This window comes from Pseudophryne corroboree, chromosome 6, assembly GCF_028390025.1.
Source record: "Pseudophryne corroboree isolate aPseCor3 chromosome 6, aPseCor3.hap2, whole genome shotgun sequence".
NCBI lineage: Eukaryota > Metazoa > Chordata > Amphibia > Anura > Myobatrachidae > Pseudophryne > Pseudophryne corroboree.
In genome coordinates this window covers 322,438,507-322,459,864 of record NC_086449.1, presented here as the reverse complement: position 1 = coordinate 322,459,864, position 21,358 = coordinate 322,438,507, and the positions used below count along the sequence as shown (strand labels likewise).

Genomic DNA, 21,358 nt, shown 5'->3' with positions numbered 1-21,358 from the left:
ATTAAAATCATACAAAGAAGATACTTATGACACATAGGGGGTGATTCCGAGTTGTTCACTTGCTAGCTGCTTTTAGCAGCATTGCACACGCTAAGCCGCCGCCCTCTGGGAGTGTATCTTAGCTTAACAGAATTGCGAATGAAAGATTAGCAGAATTGCGAATAGAAATTTCTTAGCAGTTTCTGAGTAGCTCCAGACCTACTCACAAATAGCGATCAGTTCAGTCAGTTTCGTTCCTGGTTTGACGTCACACACACGCCCAGCGTTCGGCCAGCCACTCCCCCATTTCTCCAGACACTCCCGCGTTTTTCCCTGAAACGCCTGCGTTTTTCCGCACACTCCCAGAAAACGGCCAGTTTCCGCCCAGAAACACCCACTTCCTGTCAATCACACTATGATCAGCAGAACGATGAAAAAACTTTGTTACGCCGTGAGTAAAATACCAAACTTTTGTGCTAATTTACTTGGCGCAGGCGCCAATCGCTCCGTAGCGAATAAAAATAACGAGCGAACAACTCGGAATGACCCCCATAGTCTGTGTCATAAGTATCTTCTTTATTTAATTGTAATAATTTGATGTGTTTAAATGACTTCCTGTGAGTGAGATGCAAATTAGTGATGGAGGACTGATGATTGGCGAGTTTCTAAGCCATTGGCGGTGGCAGCGGGTATCGACTCAGGGGCAGTAGCGGGCATTTGCTCGGCAGCGGTAGGGGTCATCGGCAGGATTTGATGGACATTTTGGCTGTAGTGCCTCACCAGCCACTTACCTCACCGCACGCCACTGGTAAATACTGACTGCTTAATTTCTACACTGCAAGTTAGATTTAATTTTGAACAAATCCCCCAAAATCTAAATCTCTCTACACGTGTTACATCTGCCCCACCTGCAGTGCAACATGGTTTTGCCCAATTGCTTACTTTTTTGGTTTGCTAAGAAACCTGAATAAGGTCTATTATTCCAAATTAGATGTGGTTGGCAGGTGGTGAAGTGGAATCTAAAGTTGGATACAAACTGAAGCGACGGGCATTCATTACAACATCGGAATGAATGCCCAAGCTAGGTCACAGCACATTAAACCTAGTGTCCATCGATAGTGAGCTCGGGATCACCCAATTAAGCTTACAAACTGAGCGATGTAGGTGATTTGTTGTTACAAAACAGCAAATTGGCACGACCTCACTCCAGTGTGCACCCAGCTAGATTTGTAGTACCGAGGATTTCAGGCAGAACAAAAATGACAGGGGAAATTCTGTACTAAACATTGAAGGAAATATTCTGCCAGTAACAAATATACAAAATTTTGGGACCATATCCTGAATGAGTTAAATATTTAGCATAACTTTCAAAAAATAGAATTTTAATTACCTATCGGAAAATCTTTTTCTCGTAGTCCGTAGAGGAAGAACCCACCGACCTAGTAGAGTGGGCCTGTACCGAATTTGGAACTGGTAAACCTGCCGTAGAATAGGCATGCTGGATAGTAAGCCTGATCCAGCGAGAAATAGACTGCCTTGAAGCAGGACACCCAATCTTATTGGGATCATAAAGCACAAACAGCGAGTCAGACTTTCTGTGATAAGCCGTCTGTTGTACATAAATTTTCAAAGCCCTCACAACATCCAAGGACTTTGAAGAAGCAGAGGTGTCAGTAAGCACCGGATCCACAATAGGTTGGTTGATATGAAAAGCAGACACCACCTTCGGAAGAAACTGCTGACGAGTTCTGAGTTCAGCATGATCCTCATGAAAAATCAAATAGGGGCTCTTGTGAGACAATGCCCATAGTTCCGACACTCGCCTGGCCAAAGCCAGGGCCAACAGTGTAACTGTCTTCCACGTAAGAAACTTAACGTCCACTGCCTGTAAGGGCTCAAACCAATCCGACTGGAGGAAGTGCAACACAACATTGAGATCCCAAGGTGCCGTAGGAGGCACAAAGGGAGTTTGAATGTGTAGAACACCTTTCAAAAAGGTCTGTACCTCCGGAAGAGATGCCAATTGTTTCTGGAAGAAAATGGACAAGGCCTAAATCTGGACTTTTAAGGAGCCCAAATGTAGGCCCACATCCACTCCAGCCTGCAGAAAAAGAAGAGAACGCCCCAGCTTAAATTCTGCTGCAGGAATTTTCCTGGACTCACACCAAGAGAAGTACTTCTTCCAAATCTGGTGGTAATGCTTAGACGTTACCCTCTTTCTGGCTTGGATCAAAGTAGGAATCACCCTACCCGGAATCCCTTTTCGGGCTAGAATCTGACGCTCAACCTCCATGCCATCAAATGTAGCCGCGGTAAGTCTTGATAGACGAACAGCCCTTGCTGTAGAAAATCCTCGCGATGAGGAAGAGGCCACAGGTCCTCCAGGAGCAATGCCAGTAGATCTGCGTACCAGGCCCTTCTTGGCCAGTCCAGAGCAAAGAGAATTGCTTGCACCTTTTCCCTTTTTATTCTTTTGAGAACCCTTGGGATCAACAGAAGAGGCGGAAACACGTACACTATCTGGTAGACCCACGGAGTCACCAGAGCGTCCACCGCCACTGCTTGTGGGTCTCTCGACCTGGAACAATACCACTTTAGCTTCTTGTTGAGATGAGAGGCCATAATGTTGATTTGAGGAATCCCCCATCGATGTGTCAAGGACTCGAACACCAGCGGGTTAAGTGCCCACTCTCCTCGATGGAGGTTGAGTCTGTTGAGGAAGACTGCTTCCCAGTTGTCCACTTCCGGAATGAAGATTGCCAACAATGCCACCGCATGCCTTTCCGCCCAGAGGAGAATTCTTGTTACCTCTGACATGACTGCTCTGCTCTTTGTTCCACCCTGTCGGTTTATGTAAGACACCGCCATCACGATGTCCGACTGGACTTGAACGGCTCGATCTTGAAGAAGGTGGGATGCAAGGAGAAGGGCGCGTTGTATGTTGCCCTTAGTTCCAGAATGTGGATTGGAAGGACGGCTTCCTGAAACGACCACTTTCCTTGGAAGTGCTCCCCTTGGGTGACTGCTCCCCAACCTCTGAGGCTTGCCTCTGTGGTTAGCAGAATCCAATCTTAAATCCCAAACCTTCGGCCTTCGGTCAGGTGAGACGTCTGAAGCCACCACAAAAGGGAGATCCTGGCCTTTGGCGACAGACGTATCCTCTCGTGCATGTGAAGATGCGATCCAGACCACTTGTCCAACAGATCCAGATGGAAGGGTCTTGCGTGAAACCTTCCGTACTGTAGAGGCTGCCATCTTTCCTAGGAGGCGAATGCAAAGATGCACTGATATCCGAGACGGTCTTAGGACGTCCAGCACCATTGACTGGATCACCAATGCCTTTTCCATTGGAAGGAATACCCTCTGTGCCTCCGTATCCGGAATCATTCCCAAAAACGGAAGCCTTCGTGTTGGTTCCAGGTGAGATTTTGGCAGGTTCCGAATCCAACCGTGATCCTGGAGCAATCGAGTTGATAGGGCGATGCTGTGCAACAGATTCTCTCTGGACGGCGCTTTGATCAGCAGGTCGTCCAGGTATGGTATTATGTTTACTCCCTGCATGCAGAGGAGAAACATCATCTCTGCCATTACCTTGGTGAACACCCTTGGTGCTGTGGAGAGGCTAAAAGGCAGGGTCTGGAACTGGTAGTGACAGTCCTTAGAAGCCTGATGAGGCGGCCAGATCGGAACATGTAGGTACGTATCCTTGATGTCCAAAGATGCCAGGAATTCCCCTTCCTCTAGGCATGAGATCACAGCTCTCAGAGACTCCATCTTGAACTTGAACACCGGTAAATATGGGTTCAGCGACTTGAGGTTTAAAATGGGCCTTACCGAACCATCCGGCTTCGGCACTACAAATCTTTGTTTTGTAGGTGAATCGGAACTTGAACAATTACCTGTGTCTCTACCAGTTTTTGAATTGCTGCCTGTAAGATCAAACCTGCTTCTGGAGAAGCAGGCAAGCCTGATTTGAAGAATATGGGAGGTGGGAGTTCCTGAAACTCCAGTCTGTATCTCTGTTTTAGAAGATCTTTTACCCAGGGATCCTTGCCCAAATGTGACTGAAATAACCTAATCGGGCTCCCACTTGCCTGTCTTCCAGGCAGTGTGCGCCACTGTCATGCTGAGGGCTTTGAGGAAGCAGACCTGGAGGCCTGATCCTGAGAACCTGCAGCAGCAGGTTTTCTGGGTTTACCTCTACTCCCTTTGAAGGTTGTAGATGAACCCTTGGATTTGCCTTTAATCTTCGCTGTCCGAAAGGACTGCAGAGTTGGACCAGAATAGGTTTTCCTAGCAGGTGCCGCTGCGGAGGGAAGGTATGTAGACTTACCCGACGTAGCCTTGTATATCCACTTATCCAGTTCATCTCCAAACAGAGCCTCACCCGCGAAAGGAAGACTTTCCATGCCTTTTCTGGAATCCGTGTTCGCAGTCCACTGGCAAAGTCATAAGCCCCTGTGTTCTCACACTGCCATGGCAGTGGTGCGTGCGTTGAGTAGACCAATTTCTTTGATGGCTTCAACCATAAAGTTAGCAGAATCCTGGATATGCTGCAGGAGTAAAACAACATCATCCCTTGGTAAGGAATCTAAATCATCTATTAGAATACCTGACCATTTAGCAGTGAACCTAGTGCTCCATGCACAAGCAATAGTGGATCGCTGGGCCACCCCAGCCAATGTGTATGAAGACTTGAGGGTGGTCTTAATCCTGCGGTCATCAGCGTCCTTTAAGGAGGCTGCCCCAGGGACCGGTAAGACTATCTTACGTGATAACTTGGATACCGATGCATCCACAATCGGTGGGATTTCCCATTTCTTCCTATCCTCTGCAGGAAAGGGGAAGGAAGAAATCAATCTCTTAGGGATCTGAAACTTTTTATCAGGGTTAACCCACACTTCTTCAAAGAGGGCATTTAATTCCTTTGAAGTGGGGAAATTAACAGAGGATTTCTTTTTTGTATTAAAAATAAGATTCCTCATCCGCCTCCTCTGACTTGTCAGGGATATGTAGGACAGTTCTGACAGCTTCAATAAGGGCCTGAATTCCCTGTGACAGGACAGTTCCCCCCCCCCCCTCCCTCACTCGCATCTACTTCTCCCTCTTCCTGATCTGATGTATCAGGATCCGTGTCAGCCTGCAAGATTTGGGCCAGGGTACGTTTTTGTGGGCAAATGGCAAGAGCCTGCGGTGCAGGTATGGGAGCTGAATCTCTATGTATCAGGTCATCCATAGACTGCCTCAAAAATTGTGTTTCCTTTACATTATTAGACAGTTTAGTTGAAATATTTGAAATCATCCATTTAATGGAAGCCAACCACGGGGTTTCAGCCCCACTGGACTGGGAGTGAACATTATCCTGAGTACAGGGTAGTGAGTCCCCAGTGATGAGCGACATTCAGCTGTACAAGAAACACGGTACCTGGACATTGTAAAGGGACACCTACACACACACACACACACACACACACACACACTGGTGAAAACACAGTATATGTAGGCAGAGTCTCAGAGAGACACAGAGTTCAGAGCCAGCCACACAGTGCCCCTATCAGCAGTAGTAAAACTAAGCTGGGTCGCAATAAACAAGCACCAGTATAGTGTTTATAACCGTTACACTGGTCCCCCCCTCCCTCACTAAGACCCCCTGGTACCACAGTGGAGATTTGGGGTCCTGTCAGAGGAGCTGAGCTTCCCTTGTATTGCTGCCTTGTCAGAGCTGCAGAGGGAAATGGCGCCAGAGAGCCGCTGGATCCGTTCAGTGGGAAGCTCTGCACCCTAAAATGGCACACGGCTTCCCGTACTTTATTCTTTATACTGGCCCTGAGGATTTGTAAGATTGTGCTAACTAGCTGTAAAAACCTCTGTTAGCTGTGTGGCCAGTGTGGGTAAGATGGGTGGCCCAGCACACCCTCACGGCGGGACCCACCGCAGCGTGGGTCCGTCTGAGCCTCCCTGGAGCGAAGCCTGTAAGTAGAGCTGCGCTCCCACCCTAGTGCCACCATTCCCGCTGGCGACCCGCTTACCAGGGCGCCTAGTGGACCCGTCTATACCACACGGTACTAATGTGGACCCCAGTAACCTCTAGGACGTAAGAGAAATGTCTTTCTTTTCTAAGGGAAGGTATTTGTCAGCATTTATTCATTTATAGCATTTACCGTGCAGTATATAAGCGCCTTGAGTCCTATGGGAGAAAGAGCGCTATATAAATAAAATTATTATTATTATTAAATCTTTTATATTTCTGGTGAAAGTAAAGAATAAAATAAATGACATAATCAATACATATAAGATCATAAATCAGCAACAACTTTCCCCTATTTTAGCAAGTTCTACACTTCCCTCTCCTTCAAACCATACATTCAGCACCTCTCGTAAACCTGTCATTTTCATCTCAAAAAAATTTCTAGGCTCAGACACTTTCTCGTCCAGGATATAACTAGGACCCTTATCCCAGGGGCGTCTTAAGCGAGGAGGGGGCCCGTGTGCAGACGCCAGGTGGGCCCCCTCCTCTCCACAGCACCGTAGGCTCAGACATTGTGCCAGAGCCTACTGTGTATGCGCAGGTCTCCGGAAACATGGTGCCTGCCATGTTCCGGAGACAAAATTCAAACTGCGCATGCGCTACAGCCATTTCAGAGGGGATTTTTTTGCACAACGGATGTGGCTGCGGCGCCCGACACTGGACTCCGGAGAGGTGAGTACTAAAATATGGGTGCAATGTGTGCAGTGTGGGCCCCCCCTGGACCCATGGGCTTGTAACCCATTGCACCCATGATAGAAACGCCAATGCCTTATCCACTCAATGGTCATCTCCAGACTGGACTACTGTAATCTTCTCTGGCATCCCTGACAAATGCCTCTCTCCGCTTCAATCTATCCTCAAAGCTGCTGCGAAACTCATCTTCCTCACCAAATGTACTGCATGCAACTCCCCCACCCCCTTCCCTTCAGAATCCATTTTTAAGCTACTCACACTCACCTACAAAGCCCTCACCCACTCCTCTCCCATCTACATCTCTGACCTAATCTCCCTTTATACTCCTGCCTGTCCTCTTTGCTCCACTAATGCACATTGCCTCTCCTGCCTACTGATTACCTCCTCCCATGCCTGCCTCCAAGATTTTGCATGTGCTGCTCCCTTTCTCTGTAGTTCTCTACTTCTTTCTCCCTCAGGCTCTCCACCTTTCTACAAAACTTCAAACGGACTCTTAACACCCACTTATTCACTAAACCCAGCTGTCTCTCATCCTAAGCACCTCTGTCCCACACTCACTTTCGACCCCCATCTGTGTTAACCCTGTCTGTGTGCCCCTCCCCTGCAGAATGTAAGCTTTCACGAGCAGGGCCCTCTTCCCTCATGTGCTTTTCCATCTCTGACTCAACCTATCTTCCTTTCTATATTCTCTTCAACGGTACCAAATACCCCAGTTTTCTGTCATCCTGATATTTATTTCAGTGTCATCTGCTAATCCAACTATGTTTATGTACCCTGTACTTCTCCTATATTGTCTTGAACTGTAAGTCACTGTTTTCTTGTTTTGCCTATTTGTTTTTGTACTCTGTAACTGGGCGCTGTGGATCACATATGGTGCCTTATAAATAAAGGATGATAATAATAATAATAATAATAATATTTGTCTAACCCAGTGGTTCTCAAACTATGTCCCGTGGCACCCTGGGGTACCGCAAGGCTCTTGCAGGAGTCCCTCGGGTTGGTGGCCAAGGACCAAATCAAATTATTTATGGTCAAATTAGTGCTATTGACTGCCATTCACAAAACATGTGGACAACCAGAAGCACTACTTTACACCATCACATAACTGAACCTAATGATGACAGGTAGGCACATTTTACTTACATTTTTTCCCCCAAATATATCAACAATAAACTTTTATCCTAGGGGTGCCATTAAACAAATGCTTATACTCTAGGGTGCCGGGATTCAAGAAAGTTTGGGAACCACTGGTGTAACCAATAACACTGAAATTCAGTTGAAATTTTTATTTGTTCACAGGAGCAACCTGTGTATTAAGGAAAAAATTCTCAGCCAGTCAGTTCTGGGATGACTGCAGGAAATACAAAATAACAGCTTTCCTGTACATCGGGGAGGTACTACGATATGTATGTAACACTCCTAAGGTATGGATAATATCTTATAAAAGATTATTTCTTTATAGGAATATTAGGGTCATTTATGAAATAACAGAACATATAAATGTTGCATTGCAAATTAATTCTTTTGTACAAACTCCACTGATTTTAGGCAATGTACAAAGATTTTGCATGTGAAAATGGCTGCATCTGCTAAGGATCAGGTTAAACACATACATTTGCTTTGTTATGTACCTATTTAAAAAGTTAGATTGTGCTATAGTATGTAGGATGAGATTATTTAAAATACAATTCGATGGCTAGAGTGGGTACAGTCAATGGGGGTTTCGCAGGGAATCATAGAGCATTTATTCACCTACAAAAAGGAATTCAATTGTGCACATCCTCAGAGACTTTAGAAACTATTTATTGGCCTATACTTTCAGTAGGCTTAAATAACTAAAAAAGAATAAGCATAGATCAACACAGTATGAGTCAATCTAAGTCATTGTATGATTACAGTAGAATGATTACTTTGTAATACTTCTTATTCTGATAAGAAGTTTTCCAAAATCTGATCCATTCTCTCAGTTGTATGTGATTTGAATAACAGAAAAGTCAAAATGTATATAATGTTATAGTTAAGATTCCTGCGTCAGTTGGCGGCTGTAAGTAACTCATTCCTGATTCTTAACTATCATCACATAGTTATCTAAACAACATGTATAAAACTTTCAGTTCCTATCTATGTGGGGTGTTAAGCATGGTCAAACCTAGTGCTGAGTGCTAGGCAGGGACGTGCAGTCATTAATGATTAAAATAATACAAGGAAGATACTTATGTCACATATTCTGTGTCATAAGTATCTTCGTTATATTATTATATTAATTTTAGGACATGAAAGTAGTTTAGAAGGCACTGATAACAGTGCTTCCCGTTGACAATGTTAATGGGAATAAAGTGGGGCGGATCCAGGGCTGGATCCGCTGGTCCAATCACCCATACGCTGATGCATGAGTGCTCACTCGGGCTCCCTCTCCGTCACCTGAGGCGTCCGCTTCCTGGTCACCCACACCTGCCGCATGTTCCCCCTCCTGTGTGGCACTGTTCCTGCGCCAGGCCGATGCTGAGAAGAGCCGCTGGCAGACCTGCTCCCTCCGCCGACAACAGAAGGTCACCTACACCTGCCGCATGTTCCCCCTCCTGTGTGGCTCTGCGCTGGCCCGATGCTGAGAAGAGGCGCTGGCCCCCTCCGCCGGCAAGAGAAGGAGCAGCTGAAAGCCTGAAGCTGCAGCTTTATCCGAGGTTCGCTCTCTCTCTCTCCACCCTTTTTTACCCCCCCTCCTGTGTCTTACTTCAAAAATGAAGTTTGTAAGTATAATTTTCATTTTTACAAGTAACCCTATTGGATTCTACTGGACAAATGGACGTGATCGGCGTGGGATGTAGGTAAGTATGTGTGAGTGTGTAAGTGTGTTTTAATAAATTTTTACTTTCAAGGTGTGTGTGTTGTGTTTTTAATTGGGTATTTTTTTGTTGTAGAACTACAGGTACCAGCGGGCCCGTTATTTCCCTGCATTCTGGTACTTAAGGTTATCCAAGTACCAGCAAGCGGGGGAGGCTTGCTGGGCCTTGTAGTTCCTCAACAAAACACAATATTCTATTTTTTACACACTTATGGCTATCAGCCCGCCACCCACTGCTCAGGGGTGCTGGGGATAGCCTTGGGCTTCACCACTGGCCCTTGGGTGCCTGGAGGGGGGGGGGGCTTGATTTAAGAGCCCCCACTCCTCCAGGGAACCCCGGCCAGGGTGACTAGTTGGGGGGGTAATGCCATGGCCGCAGGGACCTACATAAATGTGTCCCCCGGCTGTGGCATTATCTCCCTGGCTAGTGGAGCCTGGTGCTGGTTTTAAAAATACTGGGGACCCCTACATCTTTTGTCCCCTGTTTTTTTGGAACCAGGACCAGACTAAGAGTCCGGTGCTGGTTGTCTAAATACGAGCTACCCCTGTCCAATTTTTTCCCAGTATTTAAACAACCAGGACCGGCTCAAAGAGGCCGAGGCTGGTTATACTTAGGAGAGGGGATCTCACACACTTTTTTTTAACCCATTCAGACCCTTTTCCATTAGGTTAATGGAAGCCCTGGACAACAAAATTGCATTCATGTCCTCCTCCCACTCCCTTCCCAGTCCCAAACACGAATTTTTTTTTTCTATAAAAATGTACAATCTATCACAAGTATGATGAGCAGGCAGACAGCAGGCATCGGACTGAGATGCAAATTAGTCAGTTGATGGTGGGCGAGTTTGTAAGCCATTGGCGGTGGCAGCGGGCATCGGCTCAGGGGCAGTAGCGGGCATTTGCTCAGCGGCAGTAGAGGTCATCGGCAGGATTCAGCGGACATTATGGCTGTAGTGCTTCACCAGCCACTGACCTCACCGCACGCCACTGGTGCTAAGTAATTGTCTATTGTGCTTGATAGGAGCTGATCACTGCTTTCTGGAAAGTTTATTAGTATCCAATGTTGGCTCTGGATTCCCTGTTACTCTTTCTGGCTGCTCTCTATACTGACAGTCCACATTGTGTACAAGACGCTTTCTGCATTTCAGACCATGCTTCTGCCTAACCACCTGACCACTGCAGGTCCACACTGTGTACTTGAAACTTGTTATGTTCCAGACTATGCTTCAGTCTGACCTTTGGCTACTATTTGTCCACACTGCGTATCAGACCCTTGCTACAGTAACTGTTCGTGCTTCCACATGAACATGAAAAGTGAAGTGAAAAGGATCACGAAGATATAAGATAAAGAGCAACTGTTGATGAGTCCTACAGGTATAAAATGCCAAGAGTGCTGCTGGTAATGCAATGAAATTAAATTGATAATGGTTTAAAGATCAATAAAATCCTCCATCAATGTATGATATAATAGAAAATAATTTCCACTTAACTTTAAAATAACTAATGCGCAATGGATCATCAAAGACACTGCAATCAATATGTCTCACTCAGTGACATTCCACTGAAAATGTGATAACAAGAATGCATGAGAAATACACGTGTGCTGTGGGGTGTGGTATGAGTTGCTGGCGGCCGGCGCCGGGATCCCGATCGCCGGCTTGCCGATAGTGGGGCGAGTGCAAATGAGCACCTTGCGGGCTCGGTGGCGCGCCATGCGCACCACACTATCTATTCTCCCTCCAGGGGGGTCGTGGACCCTCAAGAGGGAGAGAAGGTGTCGGTATGCCAGTTGTCGGGATTCCGGCACCGGTATACTGTGCGCCGGGATCTCAACAACCGGTATACTGAATACCACCCCTCCTGTGTTTCACTCTGAAAAGCACCAAAATTATCAGTCGTTCCTGGAAAGAACTCTGATGGCATTAGTGACCATTTGGAGAAATAGGTCTCCCTGCACATAAATTGTATTATAGTATAACGGTATAGGAGAAATAGGCAAACCCATACATTATGAGAGGTATTTTTCTTATGCAACTTTTACTCATTTCCTATGCCTCACTTTGCCATTGTACAGTATATGGTTTATAGATCTACAGTAAAAAGATAGACTGTCAATAGGTTGACCCCAAATGGTCGACATGCAAAAGGTCAAAAGGTCAACATGACAATGGTTAACACACATATGGTTGCATAAGCTTTTTCGTTTTTTTTTTTTTTACCTTTTCATAATTTACATTACAAATGGACTATGATTGGGACTAGAAATCTGTGCAGAGCGCAGCAGTAGTGGAGCAAGGCACCTTGGCCAAACTGTGGTGAGGGAAACGAGCCCGCGAGGGTACACGTTTCCACTAATTTGGCTTGGAAATGGTGAAACAAACAAAATGACACTCAAAAAAAAAAGGAATTTTTTTTTTGACCATTTGTATGTTGACCCTTTGACCCTGTCGACCTTTTGCATGTCGACCATTTGGAGTCAATTTATTAACTATCTTTTTACTGTAGATCTATTGAACCGCACCATCTAAACAGACTATATAGAGAGAGGAGAAAGTAACTTACATTGATCATTTAGAAAGACAGCATGGATGGTCCTGGCAAAGAGGTGTCAACTTCTGTGCAGAAATGGGTTCCCTGAAAGGCTCCAATGCATGTTACACCCAGCCAGGGCCAGCAACAGAAGTGTTGGAGCCTGGTACACTGATATCCCCGAGTCCCCTCCCACTTCGACCCCTGTGCTGGAACACAAACTGAAAGCTCCCTGTGCCCGTGGGATCCAGGTAATCTGCCGGCTGTTGAGATGCCGGCGGCCAGGATGCCGACACCGGAATCCCGACAGCTAGTAATGCTGACAGACAGAATCCTGGCGCTCAGGGCCTATTCCCACTCATGGGTGTCCAAGCCCCCCATGGTGTGGGAACAGAACCTGTAACGAACACAGCGAGCCACCGAGCCCGCAAGGGCACTCTTTGCACTCGCCCCGCTATCGCCATACTGACGGCCAGGATGCCGTTGTCAGTATACTGACGGCTGGCATCCCGGCTGCTGGGAAATCACACGGAACCTGGAGCACAAACACATACACAGATATGTATATATGTATACATCTACACACACACATACACATACATGTGTGTATATATACACATGTGAACCAGATATAGACTGTCACAATGGTGAGGGAGGGTGGCAGGACCCAGGAAGGACTCACTATCACTACAGCCAGGGTATCTCTCTTGCTGTAGGGACAGCACAGCAGTGGGTATGTGGGTGGCTGCAGGAGCAATCTGTAAGTGTCCAATAGCATCTGGCACCGGCAGGAGGCTGGGCACACCTGCTGTGTGCTGGGCTGGCTCGAGGCTGCTCCTCCGTAGCGGCAGGAGACAGGAAAGGGCCGGAGGGGCATCATGTCATTGCACTGGCTGCACGAACCACCGGGACAGGAACAGACCAACTGACAGGGTAAGGGGGGGGGGGTAATTGCGCCCAGACGTCTTAATTAGTTTTGTTGGTGGGCAGACAGTCTAAAAAGTGTTAATAGGTGCTGCGGGCCTGTGTTTTTTAATCCCTGATCCCCGGCTGGGACCCTCCGACCCTCGGGGCCCAGTACAGGAGACCCATTTGACCGCCCCCCCCCCCCTTTTATCAGAAGAAGAATTCCTTTTCAAACATCCATAAAAAAATGCTTTTAGATTAAAATCCTAGAATCTATTCTTTGATTGTTTTTATGTCTCTCTGCTGTTGGATAGGATTCCTGCAAATCTCAGATTCTCATCGAATGCGTTTCAACATCATAGTCTTTGTCAAGAATGCCTTTACACCTTCCATGCATACTTTATACTTTACACTTAAAGTATTTCTGTTGGAGTATTTTTCCAACGTAATAAAGCCTTCTTTCTTTTTTGTAAACAACTTTATTAAGAATTTCAATTCATTTCTTTGTTCATACAAAAAATATAGCAAATATATCAGAGATACAAAAATACAAAAACAGCAAAAATGTAAAGATGTACAGATGTCATTCAAATTGTACAGAATATTCGACACAAAAAGTGAAACTAGCCAGTGACCTCACTAGAGCATTGATGATTTTTCCTGTATCTACTGTATACCATCTATACAAAAACATACTGTCAACATTTGCTAGCAAGCATATACAGAATAAACAACATGAACATTTTTTTTTCTCCTTTTAGATAGAAAGATGTGAATGAATAAAGAAAGTAGTAAAGAGAAAGGGGGACACACACAAGGGAAAACATAGAAGGGGTATTATGTACAAGACACAGGGGCAGATGTATTAACCTGGAGAAGGCATAAGGAAGTGATAAACCAGTGATAAGTGCAAGGTGATAAAGGCACCAGCCAATCAGATTCTAACTGTTCATTTACATCTTGGAGCTGATTAGCTGGTGTATTTATCACCTTGCAAATATCACTGGTTTATCACGCCTTCTCCAGGCTAATACATCTGCCTGACAGTACCAAAAAGTACCCTGAATACATCTTTACTTCTCAAAAAATACTAAACATACTTATATCATAGAAAAATTCTCTGTGCCATACACTGATCAGGAAGACACATCAGCCCTCTGCTTCAATATGTAATAAAACTTTTAAATACACAAAAGTGAACAGTACTGATATCATACTTCCCAACTGTGCCAATTGTGGCAGGACAGTCCCGTTTTTCACTGTCTGTCCCGCTGTCCCACCCGCAGGTCGCAGTGCCCCGTGGTGGTGGCGGGGGGGTGGCAGTTGGGAGATCCCCCCTGTCACTCGCTGCTCTGAGTAGAGCAGCGGTAAATAGATGCTGTGCCCATGTGCACAGCGTCTATTCCTGCCAGAGAGGAGCAGGGGGCATGGCCAGCAGCTCTCTCAGAACTGTTCATGCCTCCAAAATGACGAAAAAGTGGCATGGCTTGCGATTGCGGCACTTGCCACGAGACCATGCCCTTTCTGATAGGCCATGCCGCCTAATTTCAGGCTGATGATGTCCATCCCTGACACACAGCAAAGTTGCTAGGTATGTGATATTCCTACATTGTCATTACTAATTCAATTGAGACCTAAATCAAGCAGTGTTTACGAGAGATAAGTAAAATAAATGAAGAGGGTGATCTTATTGTGACGATAATATAGTAGCCAAAAATCATAGTAACCATTTTACCCTTCCACACTGCCCAATTCCAGCCTGACCCACAGTCCCTGCAAGTCCTCTATGAAATGAAGAAATATACCGTCATGAAGTGCCCTTTAATCTGTATAGTACTTTACTTTTGTAACAATCTTCTATCACTAAAATCACTTAACTGCTAAAAAAAAAGTGATTTAAAAATTTCTAGTTCATCCAAAACAAAGAAATCTACCCCATTACTATTATAAATCAATCAACTAATCAAGAAGGAACCCATTGTAAATACAGTAGACCGGTCATACAATGCTCACTTCTCATACTGAAAAGGAAATATAGCATACTACATCAGTAAATCTGTATCATAAAATTGATATTGAGATGATTATATTACAGGTGGTGAGGTCTATTTACTAAGCCTTGGATGGAAATAAAGTGGACAGAGATAAAGTATCAGCCAATCAGCACCTAACCGCCATGTCACAGGCTGGTTTTGAAAAATGACTGCTAAAAGCTGATTGGCTGGTACTTTATCTCCGTCTAAGGCTTAGTAAATAGACCCCTGTGTCTCCAATATCCAGAAATACAGATTAGTCAAAAATACAGAATGTTTTTAACATGACTGAGATAATGACATATTTGCTTTCTGTTGGTTCAATGCACAGAAAGTTTATTTAATGCCCAGAATTATTAAACATATTGAAAAAATAATGTATAAAATAGAGATGTGCGGCGGGCACCTTTCGTGTTTTCTGTTTTGGATCTAGATCCCCGCTCGTGTTTTTGATCTGGATAGGTTTTGCCAAAACCACCATCTCGGGGTTTGGTTTTGGATCTGGATGATTTTTGAAAAAAAAATTAAATTTGAAAACACAGAATTTGGGGGTAATTTTGATCCTACGGTATTACTAACCTCAATAACATTAATTTCCACTGATTTCCAGTCTATTCTGAACACCTCACAATATTGTTTTTAGGCCTAAAAGTTGCACCAAGGTAGCTGTATGACTAAGCTAAGCGACACAAATGTGCGGCACAAACACCTGGCCCATCTGGGAGTGGCACTGCAGGGTCAGACAGGATGGCACTTTTAAAAATTAAGCTCCAAACAGCAAATGATGCAAAGAAAAAAAGAGGTGCACCGAGGTTGCTGTATGACTAAGCTAAGCGACACAAGTGTGCGGCACAAACACCTGGACCATCTGGGAGTGGATCTGCAGTGGCAGACAGGATGGCACTTTAAAAAAAACTAGTCCCTAAACAGCACATCATGCAAAGAATGGGTCAACACAACTTCGGTCGACAGGGTCACTAGGTCAACATGGGCATTAGGTCGACATGTACTAGGTCAAAAGGTCGACATGAATTTTTTTTTGACTGTTTTTTTGGTGTAATTTTCTTTGCATGGTTCCCAGGAACCCCAATTAGTGCACCATGTCCCCACGCAAGGTGCCTCGCTCCGCTACCACTGCTCTCGGCACAGGTTACTATTCCCAATCGTAGTCCACATGGATCGTAAAGTATGAAAAAGACCAAAAATAAAAAAAATTGAAAAACTCATGTCGACCTTTTGAACTGTTGACCTAGTTCATGTCGATCTAATGACCATGTCGACCTAATGACCCTGTCGACCAATATTGGTTGACGTAATGACTGTTGACCTAAGTGATGTCGACCTAATGACCGTATCCCATCACGAGTTGCAGCTGAATCCGCCTGAGCCTCCAATGGTCAAACTGGCATAATTGACCAGACTGAGTAAAACCTGGCTACAGATAAAAACTCTGTTCAGCGGGTAGTGGAAGTGGTGGCCCTAGACCAGGCTATACGGGTATTAGACCGTGGTGTAAAACACTGGGCCCTGCAGGCTGACCATCAGACAACTGAGGAGTTAGCAGTGGTGATTGAGAGGTACTTAACTCTGGGACAATTTTATAAAGCCAAGCAAGGGTTACAGCCAGTACCTAAGCCCAGATCCCCATTGTTAAACCAAACAGCCTGTTTCCAGTCATATGTTTTGAGTGCTGGGAGACCACTCATGCACGGCTGTACTGCCTAAAGCAGGGTGAGTCAGTGGATTGCAGCTCAAGGAAAACAGCAGGACCTGTAGTCAGCATGGCGGCTAGAAGTATTTCCCCAGCTGAATCAACCCTGTTTCATCTGATGGTACAGATTGAAGGCTGGGATATCTGGTCCTTGGTTGATACTGGCAGTGAATTGTCTATCATCTCTGCTAACCTGGTTCCTCCTGGGTCTGGCCAGGTTCTACTCCTGGCAAAGTTGCTATCTGCTATGTATTCTTGGGGACATAGAAGAATGCTCACGAGTGCAACTGCCGGTGGTGATTAAAGGACAACCAGTAAAAATGGTAGCCGCAGTAGCATCCAAACCTCCTTATCACTAATCCTTGTCCGGGACTTCCAAATGTTACAGGAGATTGTTATCTGGCATGACACTGGCCGACAGACAGAGGCTGAGCTGTCCCAGGGGCCAAGATCTAAGGGAAAGTGAGATTGAGACACATTGGTCCCCCGTTGGTGAAAGAGTGTCTTTGCAGGACTTTGGGTGAGATCAACAGAACAATGGCAACTTGTCCAATGCTTTTTAAAATGTGGTAGTGGTAAATGGTAAGGTAAACTTTGCTTTACCACCTGAAGGTGTATCTTACTTTATGGTGAAAAACTATTTGTTTTACCTTGTAACTTATTTGCACTGTAAAAGGATACACCAGTTGCTGGTTCCCCGAAAACACTACCAGCTGGTATTAAGGACGGCTCACATGCATTTATGGGGTGGCTATTTAGGGGAGGAGAAAACTCTCCAGCATATCCAGCTATGGTTCTTCTGGCCAGGCATTCATGCTGCAGTAAAAAAATATTGTCAGGAGTGCCCAGTGTACCAAAAGACCGCACCCCAGACAGATTTTAGGGCCCCCTTGTTTCCCTGCCTATCATTTCCGTGCCTATTGAACTAATTTTTATGGATCCGATAGGGCTAGTGGAAAAATCGGATCATGAGCATCAGTATATATTGGTGGTGGTGGTGGACTATGAACCAGGTACCCAGAGGCCATACCACTATGTAACATGAAATCTAGCACTATTGTCCTGGAGATGTTGATGCTGTTTAGGAATACCAAAAGAGGTCCTTTCCGACCCGCAGATAGACCACTTGGTCGAATGCTTTAACAGAACCCTTAAGCAGATAATAAAAAGGGCAGTGTCACAGGAGACGCAAGATTGGGACCTACTCTTACCTTAGCTAATGTTTGCTGTTTGAGAGGTACCACAAGCCTCTACAGGGTTTAGCACCTTCGAACTCCTCTATGGTAGACAAACCAGAGGGATACTAGATCTATTAAAAGATGGGTGGGAACAGTTATCATCCCAAGAGCCTACATCGTTCAGTTTGTGTCCCAATTGTATGGCTGTATAAGGCATATTGCGCCACTTCTGACCAAACATATGGTAAGGGCTCAACAGCATCAAAAACGCAGTCATAACATTATTGCTGTAAACCGGACCTTTAGTACAGGCGACAAGGTACTGGTACGTGTGCCTACTACTGAAAGTAAACTCTATGCCCAATGGTGAGGCACTCATGAGATCAGAGAGGTGGTGGCACCTGTGAACTATAAGGTACGGTAGGAAGGTAGAAGGAAAGAGGTACAAGTCTACCATGTGAGTTTGTTGAAGCCTTGGAAAGAAAGTGCCAGTCAGCCTTATTTAGTGGCCATGAAAACTCCACAATGTCAGGTGCCCATTGAAGTCACTTGAAGTCCTAGCCAGAAACAAGAAGTGGTAAACTTAGTAGAACAGTACCAGGTTGTGTTCTCTGCCCTCCCGGGGAAAACTCAAATCATACAGCATAACATTGTTACTCCACCTGGGGTGGTGATAAAACAAAGGCCATATTGTATCTCTGAGGCCTGACAGGCAGCAGTAAAATGGGAACTGGAAGAGCTGCTGTGCTTGGGGAACATAGAGCAGTCAAACAGTGAATGGAATCATCTCGTTGTTTTAGAGCCCAAGCCTTTTGGAGCTTTAAGATTCTGCAATACTTCAGAAAGTTAAATATAGTTCCTCAGTTTGATTCCTATCCTATGCCCCGGGTTGATGAACTGGTAGAAATCTTAGCAACAAGCCAGTATCTCACCACGCTAGATTTAATGAAGGGATACTGGCAAATTCCTCTGATGGAAGCTGCCAAAGCAACGACAGTCTTCTCTACCCCAGTGGGTTTGTTCCAGTATAAAGTGCTGTCCTTTGGTTTGGTGTCCATGCAACTTTTCAGAGAGCTATGAATAAATTGCTCCGGCCACAAAGGGAATCCGCAGCAGCGTATTTAGATGACATTGTCATTTTTAGCTCTGACTGGGAGTCGCACCTTTCAGAGGTGAATGCAGTGTTACAGTTTCTACGGGCACATGGCTTCACAGCTAACCCAGAGAAGTGTGCCATCGGAATTGTGGAGGCAAAGTATCTGGGGTATATTGTAGGCCAAGGGTAAGTTAAACCTCAACCCAGTAAGGTGGAAGCAGTCCTCACATGGCCTAAGCCAAAATGTAAGTTGCAACTCGGGACATTCTTTGGTCTGGTGGGCTATTATCGTTGGTTCAGCGGTGGAACTTGCAGCAGTGCAGCTAGTGCAATGCATCAGGGCCCCACCCCAATATAGGGGACCACAGCCGGAGGCACTACAATAAGTCAGACTGACTCATTGCAGTACATGCAACATGCCGGCACGCTGCAATCCGCCGGTCCCCCTTAACAGAATGAGGCTGAGCTAGTGTGCAGAGCTGAGTCTGGCCAGAGGGGGAGGAGGATGCAGTGGAGGAGTCTGGAGAAGGAGGAGGGGCCATCTTCCCATATCATCCACGGGCAGCCCAGCTATTTCCTTTTGCTACCAGTGCTGGAGTATCACGTGACCATGCAGGTAAACTGTAGAGTAGCTGAAGGAGTGCAGCAGCATTCCTTGTGTGGCAGTCAGGCAGGTGTGTGTACATTAAGTTTTATTTTATTTTACATTTTTATAATTGTACATTTCATCCTGCAAACTCCGAATCGTGGACCTTGAAGATGTGGAGCCTAAATTGAAGGGGCGGAGTTTGGGAGGTGGTGGGCAGGGTTGTTACAGTAAGCTGGGCTCTCTGCAAACAGTGATGGTGACTGTCCAGTGACACCCCACTAAGGCAGCCAGGCACAGGGTCATGTGTTGTCACCCAGGGTTCATGTGCTGTTGCTGGCTGCATGATGCACAGTGTGGGCATCTGTCTCCAAGGGCCTTGTGTATCCTTGTACAAAGGAATTGTTCCATCTTTATACAGTGAAATGCCTCCTGAGTTTTTGTAGGCGTTGGATACAATTTGCGGACAGTTATCATATTGACATTCATTATGTTGACATAAAAAACTGTCAACAAACAGTCCCTTGTGATCTAGAAGTTTTGTACTTTGTACCGGTGGCAGCAGTGCCTTTTTCTAGATCACATTGCATCGGCGAAGTCTCAGCAAAGTTATGGTATTTTCCCCACTATCCCTAATCCCTAAACCTCCCCTAGTGCCTAACCTTAACGTTTCCCCCTCCCCGCAGCCTATCCTAAGCCACCCCCCAGTACCTAACACCCCCCCTTCAGCCTAACCCTAAACTGTATAAGGTGCACTACTACGTGGCGTAACGTGTATATATAGAGCACTACTGTGTGGCGTAACGTATATTAGGAATACTACTGTGTGGTGTAACATGTACAAGAGGCACTACTGTGTGTTGTAATGTGTATAAGGAGCTCTACTGTGTGGCGTAATGTGTATCAGGAGCACTACTGTGTGTTGTAACGTGTATAAGGATCAGTATTGTGTGGCGTAACATGTATCAGGAAAAGTACTGTGTGGCATAACATATATTAGGAATACTACTGTGTGGCGTTACATGTATAGGAAGCACTACTGTGTGTTGTAATGTGTATAAGGAGCCCTACTGTGGGGCGTAACGTGTATCAGGAGCACTATTCAGTGGCGTAACGTATATAAGGAGTACTACTGTTCGGTGCAATATAATGTCATTCGGTGTAATGTAATAAGGTTGCACTACTGTGTAGAAATCTAACTCTCTCTGCAAATGTTATTTCTGACGCCCCCCCCTGCAGTGTACATTATTTTTGCCCAACTGCTAACAAATTTACTGCTACGGTCAACTCTGAATTACCCCCATTGTCCATCGGTTTTGTAAAGAAGCCAAAATCGACTGTTAGTTAACTCAGCCCTATGTGTCAGTTTCTCCTCTTATTACCGAATTATGTCCACCTGTGTTAACCAAATCTACCTTTCACAATCGATTTACAATTCCTTCAGGCCTCAATTTATGGAATTATTTATTTCAACAATAAAATGTAGCTATCAGTTTCACACAGTGGATGAAGCTATTTATGGGATTAACCACTTCCTGACCATATATTCATGAAACACAGGGTTCAAGTGATTTGGGGGACTGCAATCTCATGTAAACTGGAAAAGTAAAAATGCTGACTTCACTGTGGCCATTTCATAAATGCACTTTACCATACAATATCAGTGCCTTTATACAGATATGTGAATGGTGAGACCAGCATGTCTGCCATCATTATTGCTCCAAATCTGATTCATTCTTTTTAAAAATGCAAAACCACAGTTTAATCCACCTTCACC

At 45.3% G+C, this 21,358-nt stretch overlaps 1 protein-coding gene across 1 annotated transcript in view; it reads left to right on the top strand.

The window, feature by feature from the left end:
- Window positions 1–21,358, top strand: part of LOC134932158 (long-chain fatty acid transport protein 2-like) — a 226,555-nt gene that overhangs the window by 128,401 nt on the left and 76,796 nt on the right. The window contains exon 5 of the mRNA XM_063926305.1: window positions 8,000–8,124. Within this exon, the coding sequence (XP_063782375.1) occupies window positions 8,000–8,124 (125 nt within the window). The remainder of the gene's footprint in view (window positions 1–7,999; window positions 8,125–21,358) is intronic.